The 22,725-nt window shown below is 46.9% G+C and overlaps 1 protein-coding gene across 1 annotated transcript in view; it reads left to right on the plus strand.

Moving 5' to 3' along the window:
- The window catches only part of sox6 (SRY-box transcription factor 6), a 146,452-nt gene that overhangs the window by 100,380 nt on the left and 23,347 nt on the right, over positions 1–22,725 (plus strand). The window contains exons 10-12 of the mRNA XM_039738734.1: positions 1,084–1,271; positions 16,036–16,144; positions 20,379–20,552. Of these exons, the coding sequence (XP_039594668.1) occupies positions 1,084–1,271; positions 16,036–16,144; positions 20,379–20,552 (471 nt within the window). The remainder of the gene's footprint in view (positions 1–1,083; positions 1,272–16,035; positions 16,145–20,378; positions 20,553–22,725) is intronic.

Here is a 22,725-nt window from a genome sequence, read left to right on the forward strand (position 1 = left end):
ACTATTCTCTATCTTCTTTGTTTTAGTATTGTGATATAGTACATCTCTATTATATAGTGCCTTTCATTTCTATCAATCTAATCCTGCCAACTATGCTATCTATCTATCTATCTATCTATCTATCTATTATATAGTGCCTTTCCTCTATCTATCTATCTATCTAATCCTGCCAACTACCCCAAAATATGGATCTATCTATTATATAGTGCCTTTCATCTGTCTATTGATCTTATCTTTCTCTGACTATGTACAGTATAACTACAAAGTGATTGTCACTGCCTATTTTCCCTTCTCATCTTTAACTCTTTAGTGCTTTTCTCTTCCCTTTTTCTATCACTATATAGTGCCTTTCTTGTCTACTGCATCACTTTATAGTGCCTTTATCGCTCTCCCTCTCTCGATTTCTCTCTCTATCTGTTATTTAGTGTCTTTCCTACTGGCTCTTCCTTGTCTGTCACTCTGTCCTTCTGTCATTGGGTGATTTTTGTTTCCTTGCCACCATTCCAGATCTTTCCGCCCTTGCGGTCCCCCATTTCACGCTCCTTCTCTGCTGCTCCCCCTGCTGATCAGTGCTGGATGTTGTCTTCTGTTCATGTGTCGTGTCGGTTTATTCTGTTGGGTTTCTGGTTTGTTACATTTTATTTGTTTATGGCACACAGTTTTCATGTTTTTTTGTTTTTTTTTTGCTTCATTTGTATGTTGCTTTGGTTGCTCTGCCCCTTTGTTAATCTCCCATCCCTATTTTATATTTTATGTCCCCATCTTTTAGCCTTTTAGGTTTTATGTTTCCTTTATAGTTCTGACGTGTCGCTGGTTTGCTGTTGCGCTCCTCGATGGCTGTGAGGTTATCCACGTGTCTCGTTGTTTATGCTCCCTTTACGTTGTTTTTTTTTGTAGATGTAGACATCGCCACACGTGCCTGCGTGTGCCCTCTGTTTTAGTGGAATTCTGGTGGCCTCTCTAGTTCAGGCAGGGGAGAGCCATGTCAGGTGTGGTGGTCAGGAGACATGATCAGGGTGGGCTGGAGGCGGACATGGTGCCGTCTTCTTCTCCTCCCCACATTTACGCTTCTTTCTCTTGCAGACATCTTGTCCAGTCTCAACTCAACGGCCCTCTTCGGGGATCAGGACGCGGTGATGAAAGCCATCCAGGAGGCTCGCAAAATGAGGGAGCAGATCCAGCGGGAGCAGATGCAGCATCACCAGCAGGTAGTGGAGGGCAAGCTGGCGTCTCTCGCTCCCATGGGGTTTAACAACTGCAGGAGTGACAAGGTAAGCCGCTGAGCACTGAGGGGTCACTCATGGCCTTAAACGCAGCATCCCACCTGACTATCGCCTAATCTGCATGTACCCCATGACAGACGAGAGCAGATGGCCGTACTCCTTGTCTCTCACTCATCGTGGTCCTCTGTCACTTTTCTTGTGTTCTCTTTTCTAAACTTTGCCTTTGTCAAGATGCTCTTGGAGGAGGTGAGGCATCTCAATGATGATTGTCACCTCATGGTCACCGTAGGTATCGCTGGGTGGTGTGGTGGCGTTTAATGTTTGAACCTCCAAAATATATTTTATGTCAGTTCCAATTGATTGATCATAGACAGAATTATAATGTGTGTGCAGTTTGCCACCACCCAGCCCCAAAATAATTCCTAAAATTGGTGACACGATAAAAATTGAAGGAACAGGAAACTACCATTAATGTGGAAGAATAAGCTGAGAATGGAGGAGACGCTGCCCCCCACAGGACCACACATAGTGCCGTCCGGAGTCCTGTGTACTGACCCTGAATTGTGCTGTACACCCATGCCATCTGTTTCACCCCCTGATAATCTATGGCGTGTGCTCACTGCGAACAGAACGCCACCGACACAAAGACAAGGTGATCTGCATAGACCTGCCATAGCAGTTGGACCGACAGCATGGGAGAGGAGGAGCCTCAAAAGGGGGAGTCAACCGATCTGCCCCGCCCCTTCCATGTTTTGATTGTTGACTTGTAATTTAACCGCGGGAGCACATTGGGAGTGCTGTGTCACCAACAACAATGCAAGTGTCACGCCAGCTAAAAACAGCAGCCACTCTAGATTTCAAAGTGTATTCTGGGATAGAACGCGTTATTGGGGACTTTGTTTTGAGTGAACGGAGTTTGCTAATTACAAGAGGCGTGAATATTCTGCGTATAGCTTGTAAGATAAATACGTCGTCTGTTAGGGTAGGCGTATGTTGGATCACATAATAGAAACAATCATATTAAGAGGGTGCTATAATAAAATATCAAATAACGACCTTCATAATATTAATTTTAGTCATGAGTATGTTAGGCCTGAAAGTGAAGGTCATGTTTCTCTGGGGTAGTCACAACAGCTACGCTTCATCCGAAATATCAGTGCCACGTACACGCGTGGTGCTCTCTTACACTTCAGCAGCCTGGTGTTTCCTGTACATACCACTTGATCATAAGGCAGATCCAACAGTAATGTGAGTCTCACAAGGTTGGAGTCCCAACCAGCATTTAAGCTGATCTCCAGACTTTAGAATCCCAACTAGCAGACCACCTAGTTGAGCGTATTGTCCATCAAAAGTGTTCGGCCAGCAGAGCCAGTGCTTGAGCAGATTTCCTGACTTCAGTTTCCTTACTAGCAGGCCCACCAGTCCAAGTGGATTTGTAAACTTCATTATTTTAATAAGCCGACCCAGCAGTTGAGCAGATTTTCCAGTTTCAGTATCCCAGTCAGCTGGCCCACCAGTCAAGCAGATTTGCGGGTTCAGTATCCCAACCAGCCTTCCTAGCAGTAGAGCTGATTTCCTGACTTTCAGTATCCTGGATAATAAGCCCATCAGTTTGCATGTATTTCCCAACTTTTGTATCCTTCCAACCAGCAGACCCAGCAATTGAGCCAATTTTCCGAACTTCAGTGTCCGAACCAGCTGGCCCACCAGTCAACGTGGATTTGCCAACTTCAGTATCTCAACTGGCCAACCCAGCAGTTGAGCAGATTTTCCAATTTCAGTATCCACGACCAGCAGACCCTGCAGTAAGGCCGATCTCCCAGTCTCAGTGTCCCAATTAACAGTCCCACAAATCGAGCAGATTTCCTGTCTTCAGTACCCCTACCAGCAGACCCAGCTTTGAAGCAGATCTCTCGACTAGCAGACCAAGTAGTTATGCATATCCTCTGACATAAGAATTCCAGCCAGCAGTCCCAGGAGTTGAGCAGACTTCCCAACTTTTAGTATCCCAATCAACAGGCCTAGCAGGTGAGAGGAACAACCAACTTCAGTATTCCCATTAGCAGGCCGCCCAGTCAAGTGGATTTTCCAACTTCAGTATCCCAGGCAGCAACGGTATCAGTCGAGTGGAGTTTCCAACTTTAATATCCCAACCAGTTGACCCAGTCGTCAAGAGGATCTCCCCAACTTCAGTATCTCGAGCAGCAGGTCCACCAATCAAGTGGATCCATCGATTTTAGTATCCTGACCAGAAGACCCAGTAATCGAGTGGATTTCTCAACTTGGGACTGAAAGTGAAGGTCAAGTTTCTCTTGGATTGTTTCAACAGCTACGCTTCATCGGAGACCAGCTTAACTGGATGCATTTGCTCTTTCAGCAGCTGGCGACTCTTCTATATACAGGGAACACCAGATTGGCAAACCCCCAGAGAGCTGGAGTAGGAAAAATGTGTAAGGGGTACTGATATATCCCAAGTTCAGTGTCCCAACTAGGAGACCCACATTTCGAGCAGATCATGTGACTTCAGTATGCCAACCAGCTGACCCCCTAGTCCAGCAGATCACGTGACTTTAGTATGCCAGCCAGCTGACCCCCTAGTCCAGCAGATCACGTGACTTCAGTATGCCAACCAGCTGACCCATCAGTGGACCAGATGTCCATACTTCAGGCGCCCACGTGAGCAGGGTGCTTTTTGGACTTGTAGGTCCTCTGAATATGTGACATGAAAGAGCCACCATATCCCAATAAACACAGGTGTTCCAGGATAGCTCTTGCCCTTTCCGTACCAGCTGCAGCACCTTACCACTGGGGTCACTTTCTTTGTGAGCAATTGTTCCAAAAGAAACCAGAGGAGATCAATTTGTCAAGTCAGTGGAGGAGCAGGATGCCGATGCAGCTCAGCGGCTCTAAAGGTGGAGCCTTCACTCGGGTCACTTTCACAATATTAATATTTCAGGAATACAGCTTATCTGACATAAATAGTGTGCTCTTTAACAGCGCTCAGCGTCGGCAAGTTTATCACAGTGAAAGCTCCCATGAAGCCCCTGTAAAGGTAAGTGAGATGGGATGAAGGCCTGGATATTAAATATTGATTTATCTGAACCACGGCAGAGCGCTGCTGAGTGTTGCTGCTTACCACACCAATCAATTACTCCAGCCGGGCACAGCAAAGACAACAAGCTGGTGGCATTTTGATCGTCCATCTCTGGGCCTCACCAAGCTACAGCCCTTCACATGGCTTGATTGTCCATGAGATCTAAAGGCAGAAAGTCACATCGTATATGGATGAAATACAAGCGAAGCAAGAGGACGAGTGTCAAACTGACAAACGGAAAAAAAAAAGTTTCATTGGAGGAGATCAGTGGATGCTGGGCACCACGTTTTACTGCATAGCCAGTCGTGAAGCTGAAGATCTGTAACAGGAGTCCACCTGGCCCATCCACTGCAGGTCCACTCACCCGCAAAGAAGAAGCTCTACATTCATACAATTGCACTGATCTCTCACCCATCGCTGGCATTTGTAGTGGACTCCACTCTTCACAGGGCAGCCATGCCAAGTCCTGCTGCTGGGAACGTGTTTGTTGGATTCATCCCAATAGTCTTATTATTATGGTGCCTGAGAGTGGTGATGTGTCGCATGTTGGCTGGACAAGCGAGTAAGAATTCCACTGTACTCTGCACATGTGACAATACAACGATTACTACTGGTGATCTATTTATATAGCGCCTTTCACATCTGCCCATTTACTAGGTAGTGCCTTACCTAACTATAGTATAGCCAATTTCCTGCCCATCTGTCTAAACAGTGCTACCACCAAGCTGTCTTCTTAACCCACTGATTCATGGCAGGGCCACAGGGCAGCTAGTCTGTCCCAGCAGTCATCGGGCACAAGGCAGAAACAACACTTGAACAGGGTAACAGTCCATTTCAAGGCGAACACCCACACATCACCAGTCCACCAAACCAGCACGTCTTTGGACTGCGGAAGGTAACCTACGTGGGCATGGGCAGAACTTGCAACTCCTGTCTCCTTGCTGTGAGGCAGCAGGGGTACAACTGTGCCAACGTGCCGCCCCTAAATAGTACGTTTCACATCTATATATCAATCTGTTATATAGTGCCTTTCAAATCTATCTATCTATCTATCTATCTATCTATCTATCTATCTATCTATCTATCTATCTATCTATCTATAGTGCCTTTCATCTATCTATCTATCTATTATATAGTGCCTTTACTATCTATCCATCCTCGCTTGTATAATATGGCACTGGGGAGTAGTGACGAATAGCACATTGGTCAGACATTGACTTGGCGCCATTGCCACTGCAGTACCTCATCGTGTTCTCTCATGGGCAGGCAGCCTCAAACTGGAACGTATTTTTTTTTTCCAGTATTGCTATTATGAACAATGGGCCTGCATGACAGTTGTTGTTCTAACAAAATGAAAAATTAAATGAAAGTGGTTTGGTGAGCCTTAAATGTAACAAGGTCAAAAGCTTAAAATGCGAAAAACTAAATGTGAATAAAGCGTAACCCAACGACTTTGTTAAAAATTCATACGAGGTTCTGTCTCCCTCCATTACGTTTGTTAAGTTGTGTGTCAGCCGAGGGCTCATCTTCATCCAGACTAGCATCCTGTTGGCTTCCTGCCAGTGTGCGCTCATCTCTGGACTTCCAGGCTCCTTCAGGCCGCAGTCCTGGCCCTGTTTTCTACCTTGAGCCCGGGGAACACCAGCGCTGGTCAATGAGATCACCAGCCAAAGGTACTTGTGACCGGGATGCCAGGATCTAGCAGACCCCTTTCGTTGCCCCTGCGTTCAGGCGGCTGGAAGTTACAAGAAGGGTTAAACGAAGAGGCCTCGACTGGCTTGCTCTCGATCTTCTTGCGAAGAAACCGCATAAAACGCTCTAGCTGGCTTACCGCACGGCTGCATGTGCTTCACGATTCCAAAATTATAAATAACCTTTAAGCGGCTGACAGGATTGGAACCATATGAGCGGGAGGACTCGAGTGGAGAAGCTTGGCAGATGCGCGATGACGTCTGCCCTCACCTGTGCCCAGACCTCCTTAGACAGACGCCTGCCCACATCTAATCAGAGGCCAAACGTCTCCGGACGGCCATTGACTTAAATGTCGGCCGTTGCGGGCAGGATGGCGATGGATTTTGAAAGGGACAGAAAACCAAACGCAAGTCCATCAGCTGTAGGGGTGGAGGTCAGTGGTGGTCTCCATGATTGTAACATTAAGTTGCCCATTGACGCCTTCTCTGTTTCTGCTGTGATGCGTGGTGTGCCATGTTTTTTTGTCCAGCTGGTTACTTAATGGTGTTGTTGAAAGGTGCTAGCTACATCCTATAATAACCAACAGAGCAATGCACATTACAGTACATGTAAGCTGTTCACCTTTATCACGTCTATGGGTTGGTATCTCCAATGAGAGGTGTGAATTTGAATTTTCTAATCATCCATCCATCCATCCGTTTTCTTTACCCGCTTATCCAGCCAGGGTAGGGTATCAGGGTAGCTGGAGCCTATTCCAGCAATCACCGGGCACAAGGCAGGAGAATACAAACCTACATAGACATGGGGAGAACATGCAAACTCCACACAAGGAGCCCACGGGACGCAAACCCCGTTCTCTTTCTGTACTTAATACAAAAATGAAACTAAATTGAACAGAACAGACCTCGTGCCACCCTCTTAATGGGCTGGGCGCTGTCTCCTCTACCTGTCCATCCCCAGTTTGTTCCAACAAACCAAGCCAACTCGTCTTGTTGTCCGATTAGCTGTGGCACCTGATTTGGGGAAAGAATGAAGTGCGTCCGGTAGAATATGACAGCCTTTTGTGAATGCCGCCGAGAGCCATCTTGATGTGAGGCATTCTCTGTCTGGTTGCTACTTTTAAATCAAAACAACAGGACTGGACAAATATAAAGGGGAGTTGGTATTGTCCACCATCTTAAAGATACAAAGTAGTGTGTGTGTGATCCACAAACTCCAACCGCACTCGGGTGACCTGGAGCCGTCCCTTACCCCTAGGCCCTCCCGTGTTTGTGACAACATTCTGAGTGTGACGTTCACAGCCGGTGGGCATCAAGGTTGCCACTTTCCAGAAGCCATATTACCGGCCTGCTTCCCAGCTGCCGTCAGCGTGCCGCTTCTATTCGCGGTGCTCCAAATCTGTCCTGCGGCCGGCCGGGCGCTCCTCCGGCACAAGCTCTGTGGCTTGTGTGATTAAAGCCCTCATGAAATCGCTGACATGGGCTCCTCTTGGCTTCACATGAAACGCCAGGCCGTTCCAGCGGGGCCCGTGTCGGCTTCCATGCTATGACTTCAGCGTGCAGCCATCCGCAGCCCAGCAGAAAATGTGTGTGACCAGAGTGGAGACTCGCTCGCATCATGCGGGGAGCATTGTGGGTGCCCGGCCGGTAGGCCGCCTGGCTATTTTTGGAAAGGGGGCATGTTGAATTCATTTGAGGCAGCGGGCACTGGCTAATCTCAAGTGGGAGGGGTGCCTGCCCGCTGTAATATTAGATGCTGCATATTGTTCCTCTCTCACGTGCTCGAGTGGCCCGGCCCGTTCTCTTTTGGGGGGGAAACTATTTTTAAATGTAGGAAGCGTCGCCTAAACGCTGCCTCTCCTTTTTTATTGTGCATTATAAATATCCTTTATAGCAAGCTATTTACTAAAAACCAGTGGGGAAGCGTCTCCTGATGCCAGTGTCCCAGTTTGCATTAATGGCCTTTCTGGCTCTTCAGTGGCAAAGTGATCAGTAAAAATTTAATGACACCATAAAATAATAAAAACGCCATTAATTTATGGCTGCACTTGACGGCACACTTGTAAAGCCACATTCCGTCTCCGAACATTTCTCCGTGCACCCAAAAACTTGTTATGTTGCATGTATAAATAACGGCCATCATTGGGAGGATAATTCTTGTGCTCGGCGATAAATTCTAAAAGCTATCAGCGATCCGCATCTAAAAGGCTGCGTATAAAATTTAATGGAAATTCATTGTCGCTACAAAAACCAGGCGTGAACTTCATTTAGCATTCATTAGTGTCCTTTAACAGTTTAGGATTTATGGACACACGACAGCACTGCCGGGATACTGTAGGGGGCGCCCAGCACATCATTTCAAATCGAACGTTATTTATATAGCGCACTGTACTGTGGGTACAGCTGTACAGAAATGAGACAGACTTTGAGGGTTTCCCCCCTTCCACTCTTTAGGATGAAGCCTGCTGCCCACTGCTGTTCTGGCACACCTCCAGCCTGCCCATTTCCCCATCAGAACAGCCTCTACCGGGAATTCCCTTCACTGTCCCATCATGCAACACTGAGACTCTTCACGCGGGACAGTGTTGCAAACGCACCAAGACCCCAGAATGCTCCATTTTGTGACCTGAACGTCATCTTTTCGGGTGAGACGTCCTGCCCGTCCTGAACATCTTCCTGAACCACTCGCCTGCCACTCCTCTCGTTTTCGGTCCACGGTTTTGTATGAAGTGTAACTTTTTGGGGTTTTTTTTGGTTCCTTTTCCTCTCCTCCGGTGTGTCCAGAAAGCCTCTAACGGCAGCGTGACATAGACTGGCAGGCTTGGAATAATCTCGTGCGATCAGTCAAGCTGCTCTTTCATTAACTCCGATAATACAAGTGTGTGATTAATAAGGTGACAGGTAGCATTTAACAAACCGCAGAAGAATGCGGCCGGCGCGTCTATTTCTCTTGCCGCCCCGCACGCGCGGCCGGCTCGGCGTATACATCATCATTGGAAATCACTTACACAAGCAGAGCAGATGAGCGCGGCGACGGCCCGGAGCAGGTGCTCTTTAATTGTAAATCAAGTCAAGCTGTCTGACCGTAAGTAATTAGCTGCTCATTCCTTTAGCCCGTCTGTTACATGTTCATTTTTTTTTTGCTTTTCGCTCCCCAGAAGACGTTTTCACTTGAGATGTGTGAAATGCGCACATGCCATGTCTGGGCAGCAGAAGACGAGTGCAGGCCCCTGGTCGAACAAGTAGTTTGGCCTCCCTCCTTCGTGACCGGTCTGATCCCTTGAAATGCATGTCAGGCGATGTATTATGCTGACTGTGACACATGCTGGCCACGGGGGGCGCCTTCTCCCACTTGGCTCCAGAGACGATGATGGCACTTTGCTAATGCCCTGCGCCTTCTCCGCAGAACTAGGTCATGTAACAATAGAGCAGCAGCAGCAGGCCGCACTCCTCTTCTGCATAATACATTAAGTGTAATGTGCAGCGACTATTCAGAGCCCTGAAAGCTCTTATTTTATTCTGTAAATGTACGCGGACATGACATTTAAGATTGTTGCAGAGCAGTGAATGACAGCGTCTCATTGTATGTCAAGTACGACATGATGCCAAGTTTAATCTGAGTATAAAACAACACGACAAAAGGGAAAACACGGCAAGCTCTTTAAAGCGTGAATACTGAATAAATGATAACCGCTGAGCTTTGAGCTCCCGATAAAGACAGCGAACGCTTAAGATTACAAGGAAACCGGCACAAAAGGCTCCTCAGCCCCAGCAGCCGTTGCCGACTCCCTGCGCGACCGCATTCAGCTGCTTCCCTAGTCATTGGACGGGCGCCCCCTGCAGGGCGGGTTACGCAGGTGCAGAGAGGGAAATTGAAGGGAGGGTGAAAGGGCAGACCCCATGACTTTCTTTTTGACATTGCTATTGAATTAGCAGCGTGCAGCTTCAAAAATATTAGAAAAATTAGGATGGTGTCTAAATATGGAAAATACTGAGGAAATGAATTCCTGCATTTATGGACTTCTGCAGTGCGCTATCTACAGGTTGCTTGAAGTGTTCTCCATGCAGAACTGCAGGAATGCTAACGAGAACTAGAAAGTCTGGGCACATAACCCCTGTCCTCAAGTCCTTACACTGGTTTCCAGTTACATATTAAATGGCCAAAGCCCTGCTTACCTATCTGAACTTATCAACAGTGGGAAGTCGAGCTTGGAGCTACAGGCCTTGACAAGACACAGGAGTGTTGAAGGACTGTTTTGACCAGACCGGGACATGATATACGTATTTAAACATGACGTCAAGGCAGGCAAAGGATCAGAACTATGAGAACAGCCATAACCACACAAACGAGAGTCAAAGGGGCAAGACATGAATCTAAAGTCGCAGGCACTCCTGACGCTATGGCCTACTCGCAAGTAAGGCTAACTGTACTACTGAAAATGTTGAAATATCGGGTATCCACTGTGGGATAACGCATACTGATGTCATTGGTGCGACGTGACGCATCCACAAACAAAGAATACTGAGACAGGAACGAAAATGAACTTGGTCAAATCAAATCAGAATGGGGGGGCGGGGGTTTGGTCCCAAATCTGTGGACTGATCCGCCCGTTTTGGATCAGAGATGCCCCCTTCGGTCTCAGGCTGAAGGGTCACCACTTCAGTCAGCACACTCTGATTGGGGCTACTGATTGGCCGTTTTTGTCACATCTTTGCCTGTGTTTTATATGCACTCACTGGCCACTTTATTAGGTACACCTTGCTATACCAGGTTGCACCCCCTTTGGCCTTCAGAACTGCCGTAATTCCTCAGAGGTTTTGGTCCATTTTGACATGACAGCATCACACAGTTACTGCAGACTTAAATCTCCTGCTCCACCACATCCCAAAGGTGCTCTGCTGGAACGAGATCATCGGAGTCTACTGAGCCCATTGTCATGTTCAGGAAACCAGTTGGAGATGACATGGCGCGTTGATGCCAAATTCTGATCCCACCATCCAAATGTCACAGCAGAAATTGAGACTCATCAGACCAGGCAACGTTTTTCCAGTCTGTTGTCCAATTTTGGTGAGCCGTGTGAATTGTGTTCTTAGCTGGCAGGAATGTCACCTGGTGTGGTCTCCTGGTGTTGTAGCCCACCTGCTTCAAGGTTCGAAATGGTGTGCATTCAGAGCTGCTCTTCTGCACACCTCGGCTGTAACGAGTGCTTATTTGAGTTACTGTTGCCTTTCTATCAGGTCAGATAAGTCTGGCCATTCTCCTCTGACCTCTGCCATTTTTGCCCAGACTACTGCAGCTCACTTCATATTTTCCTCTTTTTCGACCATTCACTGTAAACCCAGGACATGGTTGTGTGTGAAAAATCCAGTAGTTTGTGAAATACTCAGAGCAGCCCATCTGGCACCAACAGCCATGTCACGTTCAGAGTCACTTCAGAGTCACTTCAAGCCCCTTTCTTTCCACAATGTCTACAGGCCAAAATGCATTGATGTGCTGCCATGTGATTGGCTGATTGGGTGTTTGTGTTAGCAGGCAGTTGAGCAGGTGTACCTACCTAATAAAGGATAGATAGATAGATAGATAGATAGATAGATAGATAGATAGATAGATAGATAGATAGATAGATAGATAGATAGATAGATAGATATAAATGAAAGGCACTATATAATAGATAGATAGATGAAAGGCACTATATAATAGATAGATAGATAATGAAGACACTATATAATAGATAGATAGACAGAGTGAAAGGCACTATATAACAGATAGATAGATAGCTAGATAGATGAAAGGCACTATAAGATAGATAGATAGATAGACAATGGAATGAACCTTCACAAAACTGATCATGTCATCACCCTTCTCAATGCACTTGTGCCACCTGCCTGGAAGTGCTGGGATTCCAGCTGAATAAAAGATTTTGTCTTGTCCTGGCAGCCACTCGTGCCCCCGAGTTATTATCAAACATCACATGCCAAGGGGTCCTACAAGTCACTAGTGCCAGTTAATGTGACTTGCTGTAGACCAATGTGAAGCCTGCTATTCAATCCAAGCAGCGGGGACTGCTGTCTCAAGGACAAGACAATGACACACACACCGCTAAGACCACCAAGTTTGAGGTATTGCCACATCCTCTTTATTCCCAGATTTGGCACCGTGTGATTTCCACCTTTTTGGACAGCTAAAAAACATCTGGGTGGTCGTCGATTCGAGACAGATGACGATGTGAAGAAAGCAGTGCATGAGTGGTGGCGAGGACAAGACAAAGCCTTGTATTCTGCTGGCACTGCCAGGCACAAAGTGGCGCAAGTGTATTGAGAAGGGTGGAGACTCCATTGAGAAATGAGATGATCAGTATAGTGAAGGTGCGTTCCATTTTCTAACTTTAGCTTGACTCTCCCTCATATATAAACACACACACACACCCCATTAGCGACATTCATCAACTCTGTTGCTCTCCACTGCTGTACCGCCATATTGTTTCCATGCAAAGACACTAAAGATACTTGGAGCCTTGGAATCCAAGGCTGACAGGATTTTTCTGTCTTGTTGGACCTAAACTGACCTGGCATTCAACAGCTCACTACTCTCCTGTGTCATAACACACGTTATTTTACGAAAGAGAAGAACACAAATTAGGCAGCACAATGGTCGCCATGGGTGTCCCTTGGCTCTGGAGACTCATGGATGAGATGACAATCTCTTCTGGATGGATTTAAATGTGTGTATCTAGGAAGGGGTAGGTGGCAGCCCTGTGTCCCTCCATTCAGTCTGAGTTGCCCTAGAGGTAGCGGGTACATCTCTTAAGTCAAAATGTTTGCTGTTGAGCAGAGGATTCTTTCTGGGAACCTAAAGTAAGATATTGGAAGTCACGGTGGCACACCGCTTAGCACTGCTGCAGTGCACCTCCCAAGTCATGAACGTAACTCCTTGGACCATAAATTATTTTGTTTTTTGTTTTGCAAAGAGTACCCTGTTGCTCTTTAGTTGTGGTGGTGAGGGGGTTTTGGACATCAAAAAATTCTAATTTGTCATCGTTTTGTTGTCTTTTGTTAATCACATCGCCATTTTGCTTTTTGTGGGCATTGCCCGTTTGTGGCTCTGTTGCCTTGACGTGATGGACCATTGAGGTGGTGTGTGGTTTCTGAAATTTACTCGATTGGACATCACTAGCGCCAGTCTTTATAAGCTGGCATCACATGGTGAGTGAAGTTTGTGGATCCTCAAAGCTGATACACCTCGTGTGTGCTGTCTGTCGACATAGTGGCTCTCGGACTCTTCTGGATTGGTTACTTTGACTTGGAACTTTGGTTTATATAATTGGTTTGTCGCACGGTTTGCTAGCCTTTTGGTGATGACCTCCTGCTAGTCAGAATATTTTTGATTTTCATCTCCCTATCTTTCTTATATGCCCTAGTGGCCTGCCAAATTTTCCACCTCATGGCAGAACTCCCAACATTTTCGCACGTTGCCCTAGTGTTGGAATTACATTTTTACCGTGCACTCTTTCATACACACCAAAGTTGTCCAGATTGTGCCATGGTGATGCGTGGAGCCCCAGGAGCCCTAGTTCAGTTCACATGACAATGCTACCACTGCAGTAGAATACCCAGGACAAGGTGGGCGGCCAGTTGTTTCTGGCAATAAATGGAAACTGGCAGCATTTTAGACAGAAGGGATATAGCTGAGCAAAGCAGACATAGGTTTATAACTTGAAGATCAAATAACAGGGGTAGAAAAGAAGTCAGATGTTGGTCAGGGGCCTACAGGGAGACATACTGTACATACAGATAGTCACAAGGGTCAGAACTGGTCAGGGCAGACTGACATCTGATTAACGTCCAAACAAAACCCTCAATCTTAAATATTCAAGAGTCGAAAATCAGCAAAGAAAGCACAAGACAATCTGGGACGACCCGGCTGAGCTTCATACCTTCAACACTAGGGGGTGCCACACACGCCACATTTCCGATTGACCTTACCAAGCAATAACATATTGTAGAGTCGAATAAACACAAAGAGGGGCACCCGTCCAAAAACCAAATGTCAAGTCACGTCAAGTTGGGTACAGTACATTGCCACACTCACTACACAAGGAAACAACTCAGGATCCCGGTTGGCAACCCCCCAGGCAGACACGCCGTCCGATCCCATCCTCCGGAAATGACCCTCTATCTGCTGCAGCCAAGTGTTAGATGATTGACCCCTTGGCCTGGTCCAGCCACTCGGATCCCCAACAATGAGGATCCTTTCCTTCATTGTCTACTTTTCATATCTCAATGATATGATCAACGGATTCAAATTAATAAAAAATGTAAATAAAAAATACTTGCTGTGATACCAGTGGACTGATGTCTCTGTCTGTCCTTGTTATGAGTGACCCTGGACCCCCAGACACCCCTTAATGCTGCTGACTGCAGATTTTTTTTCCTCTCCTCTACTGTCCACTCTCCATATCTCAATGGTGATATTAATTGACAGATATTACGATAAAAAGAAATATGAAATCTTCCTACTGTAACGCTAGTAAGGCTGAGCTCTCTGGATCTGTGACTGGGATTGGCTGCAGACCACCAGAGGTTTCTTTTCTCTCTCCGTCTGTTAATGCAGTTTGTTGGTTTCCTCTCCTCCATTGTTCACTCCCCTTATCTCCATGGCAACATTAATATCCAGATATTAATATTAAAAATGAATCTAAAACTTCACATCACAACAGCAGTAGGCTGTGACCACGTCTGGCTTTGTCTCTTACACCTGACAGTGGACCCCCACCCAGAGGTTTATTTTCTCCATTAACTGAGTTGTTCCTTTTCTTCTCCTCATTATCTACTCTCCATATCTCAATAATAATATCAGTGAATATTTATTAAAATAATAATTAACATAAAAAACTACCTACCATGACATTAGCAGGCCATGGTGTCTGGAGCTGTGTCCGACAGTGAACTCCCCCCCAGAGGTTTATTTTTTAAATTGTTACCCTATCTTCTATTATCAACTGGCAGTCGCTCAATGATGATGTTAATAGAGAGATATGAATATAAAAATGAATATAATAAACTGCCTACAGTATTATAGCCCAAGTAGGATGGGGTGGCTGCATCTAACTTTCTTACAAGCGACAGTGGACTCACTAGAAGTTTATTTTCCCCATTAGAGGAATTTTTGGTTTCCTCTCCTCCATTGTCCACTTTACTTATCTCCATGGTAACATTAATGGACAGATATTAATATAAAAATGTATCTAAAACGGCCCGTAGACCGAGGTCTCCAGGCCTGTGACCACGTCTGGCTTTGTCTCTTACAACTGACTGTGGACCCCGAAAGGTTTATTTTCACAGTTTATGGAGGTTTGGTTTTCGTCTCCTTCCTGGTCAAGTCTGCGTACCCCAATGATAACATCACTGGGTAGAAATTAAAGATTAAAACAAATATAAAAAAATGACCTGCTGTGACACTACAAGGCAGTGGTCTCCTGAACTGTGACTGTGCCTGAGTTTGTGAGAACCAGCCGTGGACCCCCAGAGGTTTCTTATCCCCCTTAATCGAGTTTATGTTTTCCTCTCTTCCATTGTCCACTCCCCATATCAGGACCCCCAGAGGTTTCTTATCCCCCTTAATCGAGTTTATGTTTTCCTCTCTTCCATTGTCCACTCCCCGTATCTGGACCCCCAGAGGTTTCTTATCCCCCTTAATCGAGTTTATGTTTTCCTCTCTTCCATTGTCCACTCCCCATATCAGGACCCCCAGAGGTTTCTTATCCCCCTTAATCGAGTTTATGTTTTCCTCTCTTCCATTCTCAGACGTGGTTAGGATCCTTTTGTGATAATCGGGTTGGAGTCGGGTTGGAGTTGTAGGGGTGTGTAATTTGTAAAGCTGTAACCGTATTTGACCTCTGACCTTGCTACAGCCTCCACTCGCTCAGTGAAGGGCGCTATATGATATGAGAGTTGGGGGGGGGTTGCACCCCTCTGATCTTGACTTAACCCGTGCCTTTCCTTTTTATTTTCTTTGCTTGTCTCACAGGACAGGGTGCAGTTTGAAAACCTCGGCAATCCCTTAGCAGGCAAGCTGGGAGAGGACGGCAAGCTGGGTCCTCGAGTCATTGACCTGACCAGACCAGAAGACCTTGATGGTGAGTCGGCCACGGAGAGCTGCCTGAGAGCGAGCGCCCCGAAAGTCGCCTGTTCACACAGCCTGATTGGTGTCTGCCATGTTCTAAAAAGACGTCGTGAGTTTACACTGAAACACGAGTCCCCGTGGCTCCTACACCGTTAGACCCCTCGAGAACATTTTTAGCTTATCCTGAAACTCGAGATCCGGTGGCTCCTTCGCCTTTAGTCTTACTCGTAGCTGTCTGCCCAATAAAACTTGATAAGCGCGGTGTCAGCCCGTCCGTCTGTCTGTCCGTCTGTGCCCCATCTCCCCCCTCCCCGACCCCGCCTACCTGCCCGTCTCGTTTCCCTCTCTGTTTGCCACTGACGCCATCAGGGCCTTTATGGTGGCTTCCACCGGCGCTCTGAGCACACGCAGGGCAGACGCGCAGCTGCCAGAATTTTAACAAGGGCTCTTGGACGGGAGCAGCAGCCAGTGTGGAAGTAGCTAGAATTTCGTTCATTTTGCAAAGCCACGAGCCACATGCATCAGCTCACCGCAGAGTCATTAGGTCTATTAAAGCTCAGATGAAAAACATTAAGCGATCCCGCAGAAGACTTCAGTATGGGCCCTTTGTTCATTCACATATGGGCCGCGTCGGAGTGCTGCGCCACTTGGGCCGTGCGCTTGTTTAAGACGCCTCTGTCAGGCCAGCCCTCAGAGAACAAAAGCCATGTTGAAAGATTGCGAGCAGGAAATGGGCTAATCTGAGCGCGGTTTGCGACAATATCGGGGAAATAAAAAGGGGAGGGAGAGATCAGCCATTAATGGCCAATTGACTCCATCTGGACGAACTCGTAAAGAAGGCCGCCTTCTCGTAGTACAGTTGCTGAATTATTGAATTAGAAGTTAATGTTTTCCTCGGCATTCGCCACTTGGAATTTATTGCTTGTTTTTCCTCTGGATGTGTACAGCAGGCACTTTTTTGGCCGGCATGTCTGGAAGTGGAATAAGGCTGCTGTTCGCTTCATCATGCGCACCCCGCACCCACCCGTGAGCGCACAATTTTCCATAGCGGCCGGGCTGAGCCGCTTTATTGAAGTCACCCTTTATTCTTCTTCTTTTTTTTTTCTTTTGCGGCCGACTTTTCCCCTTCATGAAAGCCTTTGCTTTTCTGACACTTGGCTGCCGACGGCTCGTCCCAAGTGAGACAAGGGATTGTCATCCGTCCTGTAGCCCCGAGCTTAGCCCTGCCGTTTGGGGAATGAGATCAACCAGCCAGTGGGGGCCCGTTTAAGGTCTGATGGCGTGGAGCTCTGTACCCCGCTACTGATGCAGAGGGGATGCGAGGGGTTTGTCACGAATGGCCTGCTGCCTCGGAGAGACCTTCATCTTTATAATCTCAATGACTCCCTTCATGGCCACTGTATACAGCAACGGCGCCGACACAAGCGTCACACTTACTGTCACTAACACAGGGGCACACGTGCAGTGGCTGTGAGGAGAGGGGCACACCGGCAGGCGCCAAGCTGTCTTTGACCTGCGCCCATCCTCTTCATTCTGTTCTCATCCGCGATGTCACAGCTGCCCTCATATCCAGTGACTGTCTGTTTGCCACTGACCAACGTCTACCCCTTCTGTCTGTCTGTCCATTAATCAGATGTCTGTCTACCCCTGACCAATTCTGACCCTTGTGACTATCTATCTGTATGTGTGTCTCCCTGTAGGCCCCTGACCAACATCTGACCAGCCTTCAACTCCTAGGTCTGTCTGTCTGTCTGCCAGGTCCTGACCAATATCTGCTCTCCATTTCTGTCTGTCTGTCCATTTATCAGATCTCTGTCTGCCCTTAGTGCCTGTCTGTCTGTCTGCCATGACTATTGTTTGCCCTTTGTGTGTGTGTGTGTGTGCCTGTTTATTTGTCAGACATTCATCTGAACCCTCAGCAATGTCTGACCCTTGTCTCTGTCTGTCTTGCATCTGTATGTCTGTCTGTCAGCCCAATCAAAGTATTCACCTTCTGTTTGTCTGTTTGTCCTGCCCAATCTGTAAATCTGCCTCTCCAGCTCTCTCTAATCAAGGCCTGACTGTGTGTCTGACGTCCATCTGGTCCTAACCAATGTCTGCCCATTCTGTCTGTCCAGTTGTCGGATGTCTGCTTCCTCTGTCCAACTTCTGACTCTCATGACTGTCTGTCCTAATTTATTACTCACTCATCTGGACCTAATAATGTCCGTCTGCCTTGACCAGTGTGTGCTCCTGAGTCCCTGAACATCGTGTCTGTCTGTCTGTCTGTCTGCCCCTGACCAATCTATGACTCATATGTATGTCGGACTGTCTGACCCTGGCCAATGTCTGCCCCTTCTGTCTGTCTGTCTGTCTGCCTGCCTGCTCCCACCAACCAATGTCTGTACCAGAGCCCCTGATGCTTGCACCTCTCTGTCTGTCCCTCCTTTTAACTGCCTTCATGCCCATCTTTTCCATCTCTGCCAGTGATAAGACCTACCGCAGTGTTTGCACCACAGGTTGAGTGCCCGTATCAAAAAAGTGCAGCCTGACGTCACCCCAACCCCGAGCCCCTGGTCTGTTTGTTTGTTCTTCCTCTTAACCGTACAGAATGAAGGGCCGTGGTACAGCTAGCATCATACATTGCACCTCTGTGGCATAGGCTGCCTGCCTGCCTGCCCCTGCCTTCTGGTATGGCACTGCTCACAGAATTTGGTTCACACAGACATTTGGAGAGGCAGGTTTTATGGCAGCCATTCGTCCAAGTGGTCACTGTTTATATTGTTGAACCAAGCAGAGAGGACAATGGTGATGGAGGGGCATCATGAAAGACAGTGTGTGTGCTCTGAGTCGATACCAAGTGAAGAAGGGGCGCTATATAGAGGTAAATGGACTAACTAGCCACTGTACAGGGTCACCCCGCTGACGCCACGGCCGTGTGCTTCTGCATTCAGGCCATTTATTGTGGCACTTAAACACACCCGGCTCTGGTGACCACACCGCACGATAGCCAGACAGCAGGCCTTGAGAGCCAAGTGTCTGCATTGGCGAGGCCTCTTCATTTTGCCCACTCGTTTCACTGCCGCTTGTTCAGCAGGCCAGGTGGTCATTTGCTTCACAGACTTTTGCTGTAGGCATGTTGTGCGATTCCAGGGCAGATTCGTTTGTGGCACTGGCCTCTCGTCTTCATCTTTCCTCAGGTGGTTGTTGTAGCGTCCAATGAAGACAGAGAGCTGGCGTGGAGGAGCAGGTGTGTCACAAACGCAGCCTCTGTGCTCCATTCTGCCTCCGACTGTACGATTTTTACCCAAAATCCTTGGCGTAGTATGTCTCTTACTCACCCGCTTTGCATAGTCCCACAGCCGCCCCGGGCAGACCTACAAGCCCTGGTGCCAGTGTGACTGAGGCCCCTGCACTCTTTGCTGTGCATGACGTCTCGTTAGCCCCTCAGTCCTGTACAGAGACAAGATGAGACCACTGAGCTGCTCCGTTGAGCCCCCACCGCCCCGTCCGGCAGGTACGTAGGAAATTGCTGAATCAGTGTCACTTGTAAAGGGATGGCACTGGAGGCCCCATAAATTAACACACTGATCCTGTCGTGCCGCTGCCGGAGTTATGAATGCCTTCATCTGGCCTGGCAGTCAGCAGATTGGGCCGCCGTGATGGATGCTGTCAGATGAACGCAACACCACATTTCATTGCACAATAAACATGGCTGTCAAGCACGTACAAAGTGAAATCAATTTCTCCTGGGCGGCTGGCGCGTGCTAAACAAAATTTATGTCATTTAAGCACGGGGGCATGGAGGCAGTGTGGAATCCCATCATCCTTGCCGCTGTTGCCTTCAGGGCTGCCCGTGGCAGTCTGGAAGTCCAGGCATTAGTTAGAAAGCCCCTGTGTGTGTGTGTGTGTGTGTGTGCGTGCTGTGATTGGTTACAGGGTCCTACCAATGCCATGATGGGCTAGCAGTCGCATAGTGGTCTTTAAAGAGAGACGTCCTTAACGTGATAGTTGCTGACACTCACACTCCTGCTGGGCACCCGGCACCACCGCACAGTTTGCTAGCAGGTTGTAAGCCCCCCGTCTCAGCACAGACTTGACAGTCCAGAGTGAGGCTTTTTTCGCTGAGCAAGATGGCCCCCTTTCTTTCCTTCTTAACCATTAATGGTTTGTACTGGTCTCTCTCCTTCTCACTCTGGTGTTTCCAGGCAGTAAAGCACTGAATGGCTCTGCAGGTAAACTACAACAGTATTATTGTTGGCCAACAGGAGGCGCCAGCACGACTGAGGCAAGAGTGTACAGGGAGTCGAGAGGACGAAACAGCAACGAGCCCCACATCAAGCGGCCAATGAACGCCTTCATGGTCTGGGCCAAAGACGAGCGCCGGAAAATTCTGCAGGCCTTCCCGGACATGCACAACTCCAATATCAGCAAAATCCTGGGTAAGACGGGCAAGGGGGGGACAAACTTTAGGGGAGGGGTGTTATAAGCCGTGTCAGCGGGGACAATTTTTGGGTCAGTTATGTCGCCATCGGTTAATCGGATGTTAATCGAATTACTTCTGCTCACCCAAAAGCACCGTCGTGTCGTCTTATTATCGAATTCTGAACATGAGCGTCTCTAATTGAGAAAATGGCGCTTCCTTCTGCTCCATTGTGGCATTTGCGACGTGTGTCTGTTTTCCCTTTTCTTCTGTTTTAATTTCCTTTTTGTTGTTTAAACCTCAAAAATCGCTTAACGCTGATCGTTGATTGGTTGACGATATGCAGGTACAATACAATACAATATAATTTATTTGTTGTATAACCCAAAATCACACAAGAAGTGGTGCAGTGGGCTTTAACAGGCCCACCTGACAGACCCCCAGCCTTGACTCTCTAAGAAGACAAGAAAACCCTTGTAGGGAAAAAATGGAAGAAACCTCGGGAAAGGCAGTTCAAAGAAAGACCCCTTCCAGGTAGGTTGGACGTGCATTGGGTGTCAAAAACAAGGGGGTCAATACAATACAATACACAGAACAGAACAAATCCTCAATACAGTATAAAAATAAAAATATTACAAGTACGGAGTAGAATTTAACAGTAGATGATATCCCATAATATGATTTGGATTTGTTCAGAGTTCTGGAGACCTCATTCATCAAGCTGCCTCTCCCTTTGGCCATTCCCCAGCTGGGACCCCTCTTTCTCATGATTCCTGCGATCCTCCATCAGAGATCAATCAATCAATCAACATTTATTTATAGAGCACATATTCATACAAAAAAATGTAGCTTAACGTGATTTACAAAATGAATAGAAAAATAGAAGACACAATAAAAAATAAACATAAGTCAACATTAATTAACATAGAATAAGTAAGGTCCGATGGCCAGGGTGGGCAGAAAAAACAAAAAAAAAAAAACTCCAAAAGCTGGAGAAAAAAATAAAATCAGTAGGGATTCCAGACCACGAGACCGCCTGACCAGTCCCCTCTGGGCAGTCTACCTAACATTAGTGAAACAGTCCTCTTTGGATTTAGGGTTTTCATGGAAGGACCTGATGATGATGGTCACGTAGACTTCTGGCTTTCAGTCCATCAATGTTGGAGCATCATGAAGCTTTGAGTAGGTGGTGGTGGCGCAGGCCGGAAAAAGAAACAGAAGAGAGAGTAGGGGTCAGTACGGATTTTAGAGCCACCATGAATAGTTATTATGATGAATTGAACATACAGAGTATCAGGATTAAGTTAAAGTGAAGTTATGAGAAGGCCATGTTACAGTAATGTGTTCTCAGCAGTGTTTTAAAGTGCTCTACTGTATCAGCCTGGTGAATTCCTATTGGCAGGCTATTCCAGATTTTAGGTGCATAACAGCAGAAGGGCGCCTGCCCGCCTCACCACTTCTTTTAAGTTTAGCTTTTGGAATTCTAAGGAGACACTCATTTGAAGATCTGAGGTTACGATATGGAATATAATGTGTCAGACATTCTGATATATAAGATGGAGCAGATTATTTAAGGCTTTATAAACCATAAGCACTATTTTAAAGTCAATCCTGAATGACACAGGTAACCAGTGTAGTGACATTAAAACTGGAGAGATGTGCTTGGATTTTCTTTTCCTGGTTAGGATTCTAGCAGCTGCATTCTGCACTCGTTGTCACTGATTTATGTCTTTTTGGGTGGTCCTGAGAGGAGTGTGTTACAATAATCTAGTCGACTGAAAACAAACGCGTGAACTCATTTCTCAGCATCTTTCAGTGATATAAGAGGTCTAACTTTACTTATGTTTCTTAAGTGAAAAAATGCTGCCCTAATGATCTGATTAATATGCAATTTAAAATTCAGATTACAGTCAACAGTTACCCCAAAGTTTTTAACTTCCGTCTTAACTTTTAATCCTAATGCATCAAGTTTATTTCTGATAACCTCATTGAATCCATTATTGCCAATTACTAAAATTTCAGTTTTCTCTTTATTTAGTTTGAGAAAGTTACTATTCATCCATTCAGAAATACCAGTAAGACATTGTGTTAGTGAATCGAGAGAGTCGGGGTCATCAGGTGCTATTGATAAGTACAGCTGTGTGTAGGCAGGCAAAACAGCTTGGCAGGTGGGTCGTGGCACCAAGTGGCAC

Source organism: Polypterus senegalus, chromosome 1 (genome assembly GCF_016835505.1).
Source record: "Polypterus senegalus isolate Bchr_013 chromosome 1, ASM1683550v1, whole genome shotgun sequence".
NCBI classification, from domain to species: Eukaryota; Metazoa; Chordata; class Cladistia; order Polypteriformes; family Polypteridae; genus Polypterus; species Polypterus senegalus.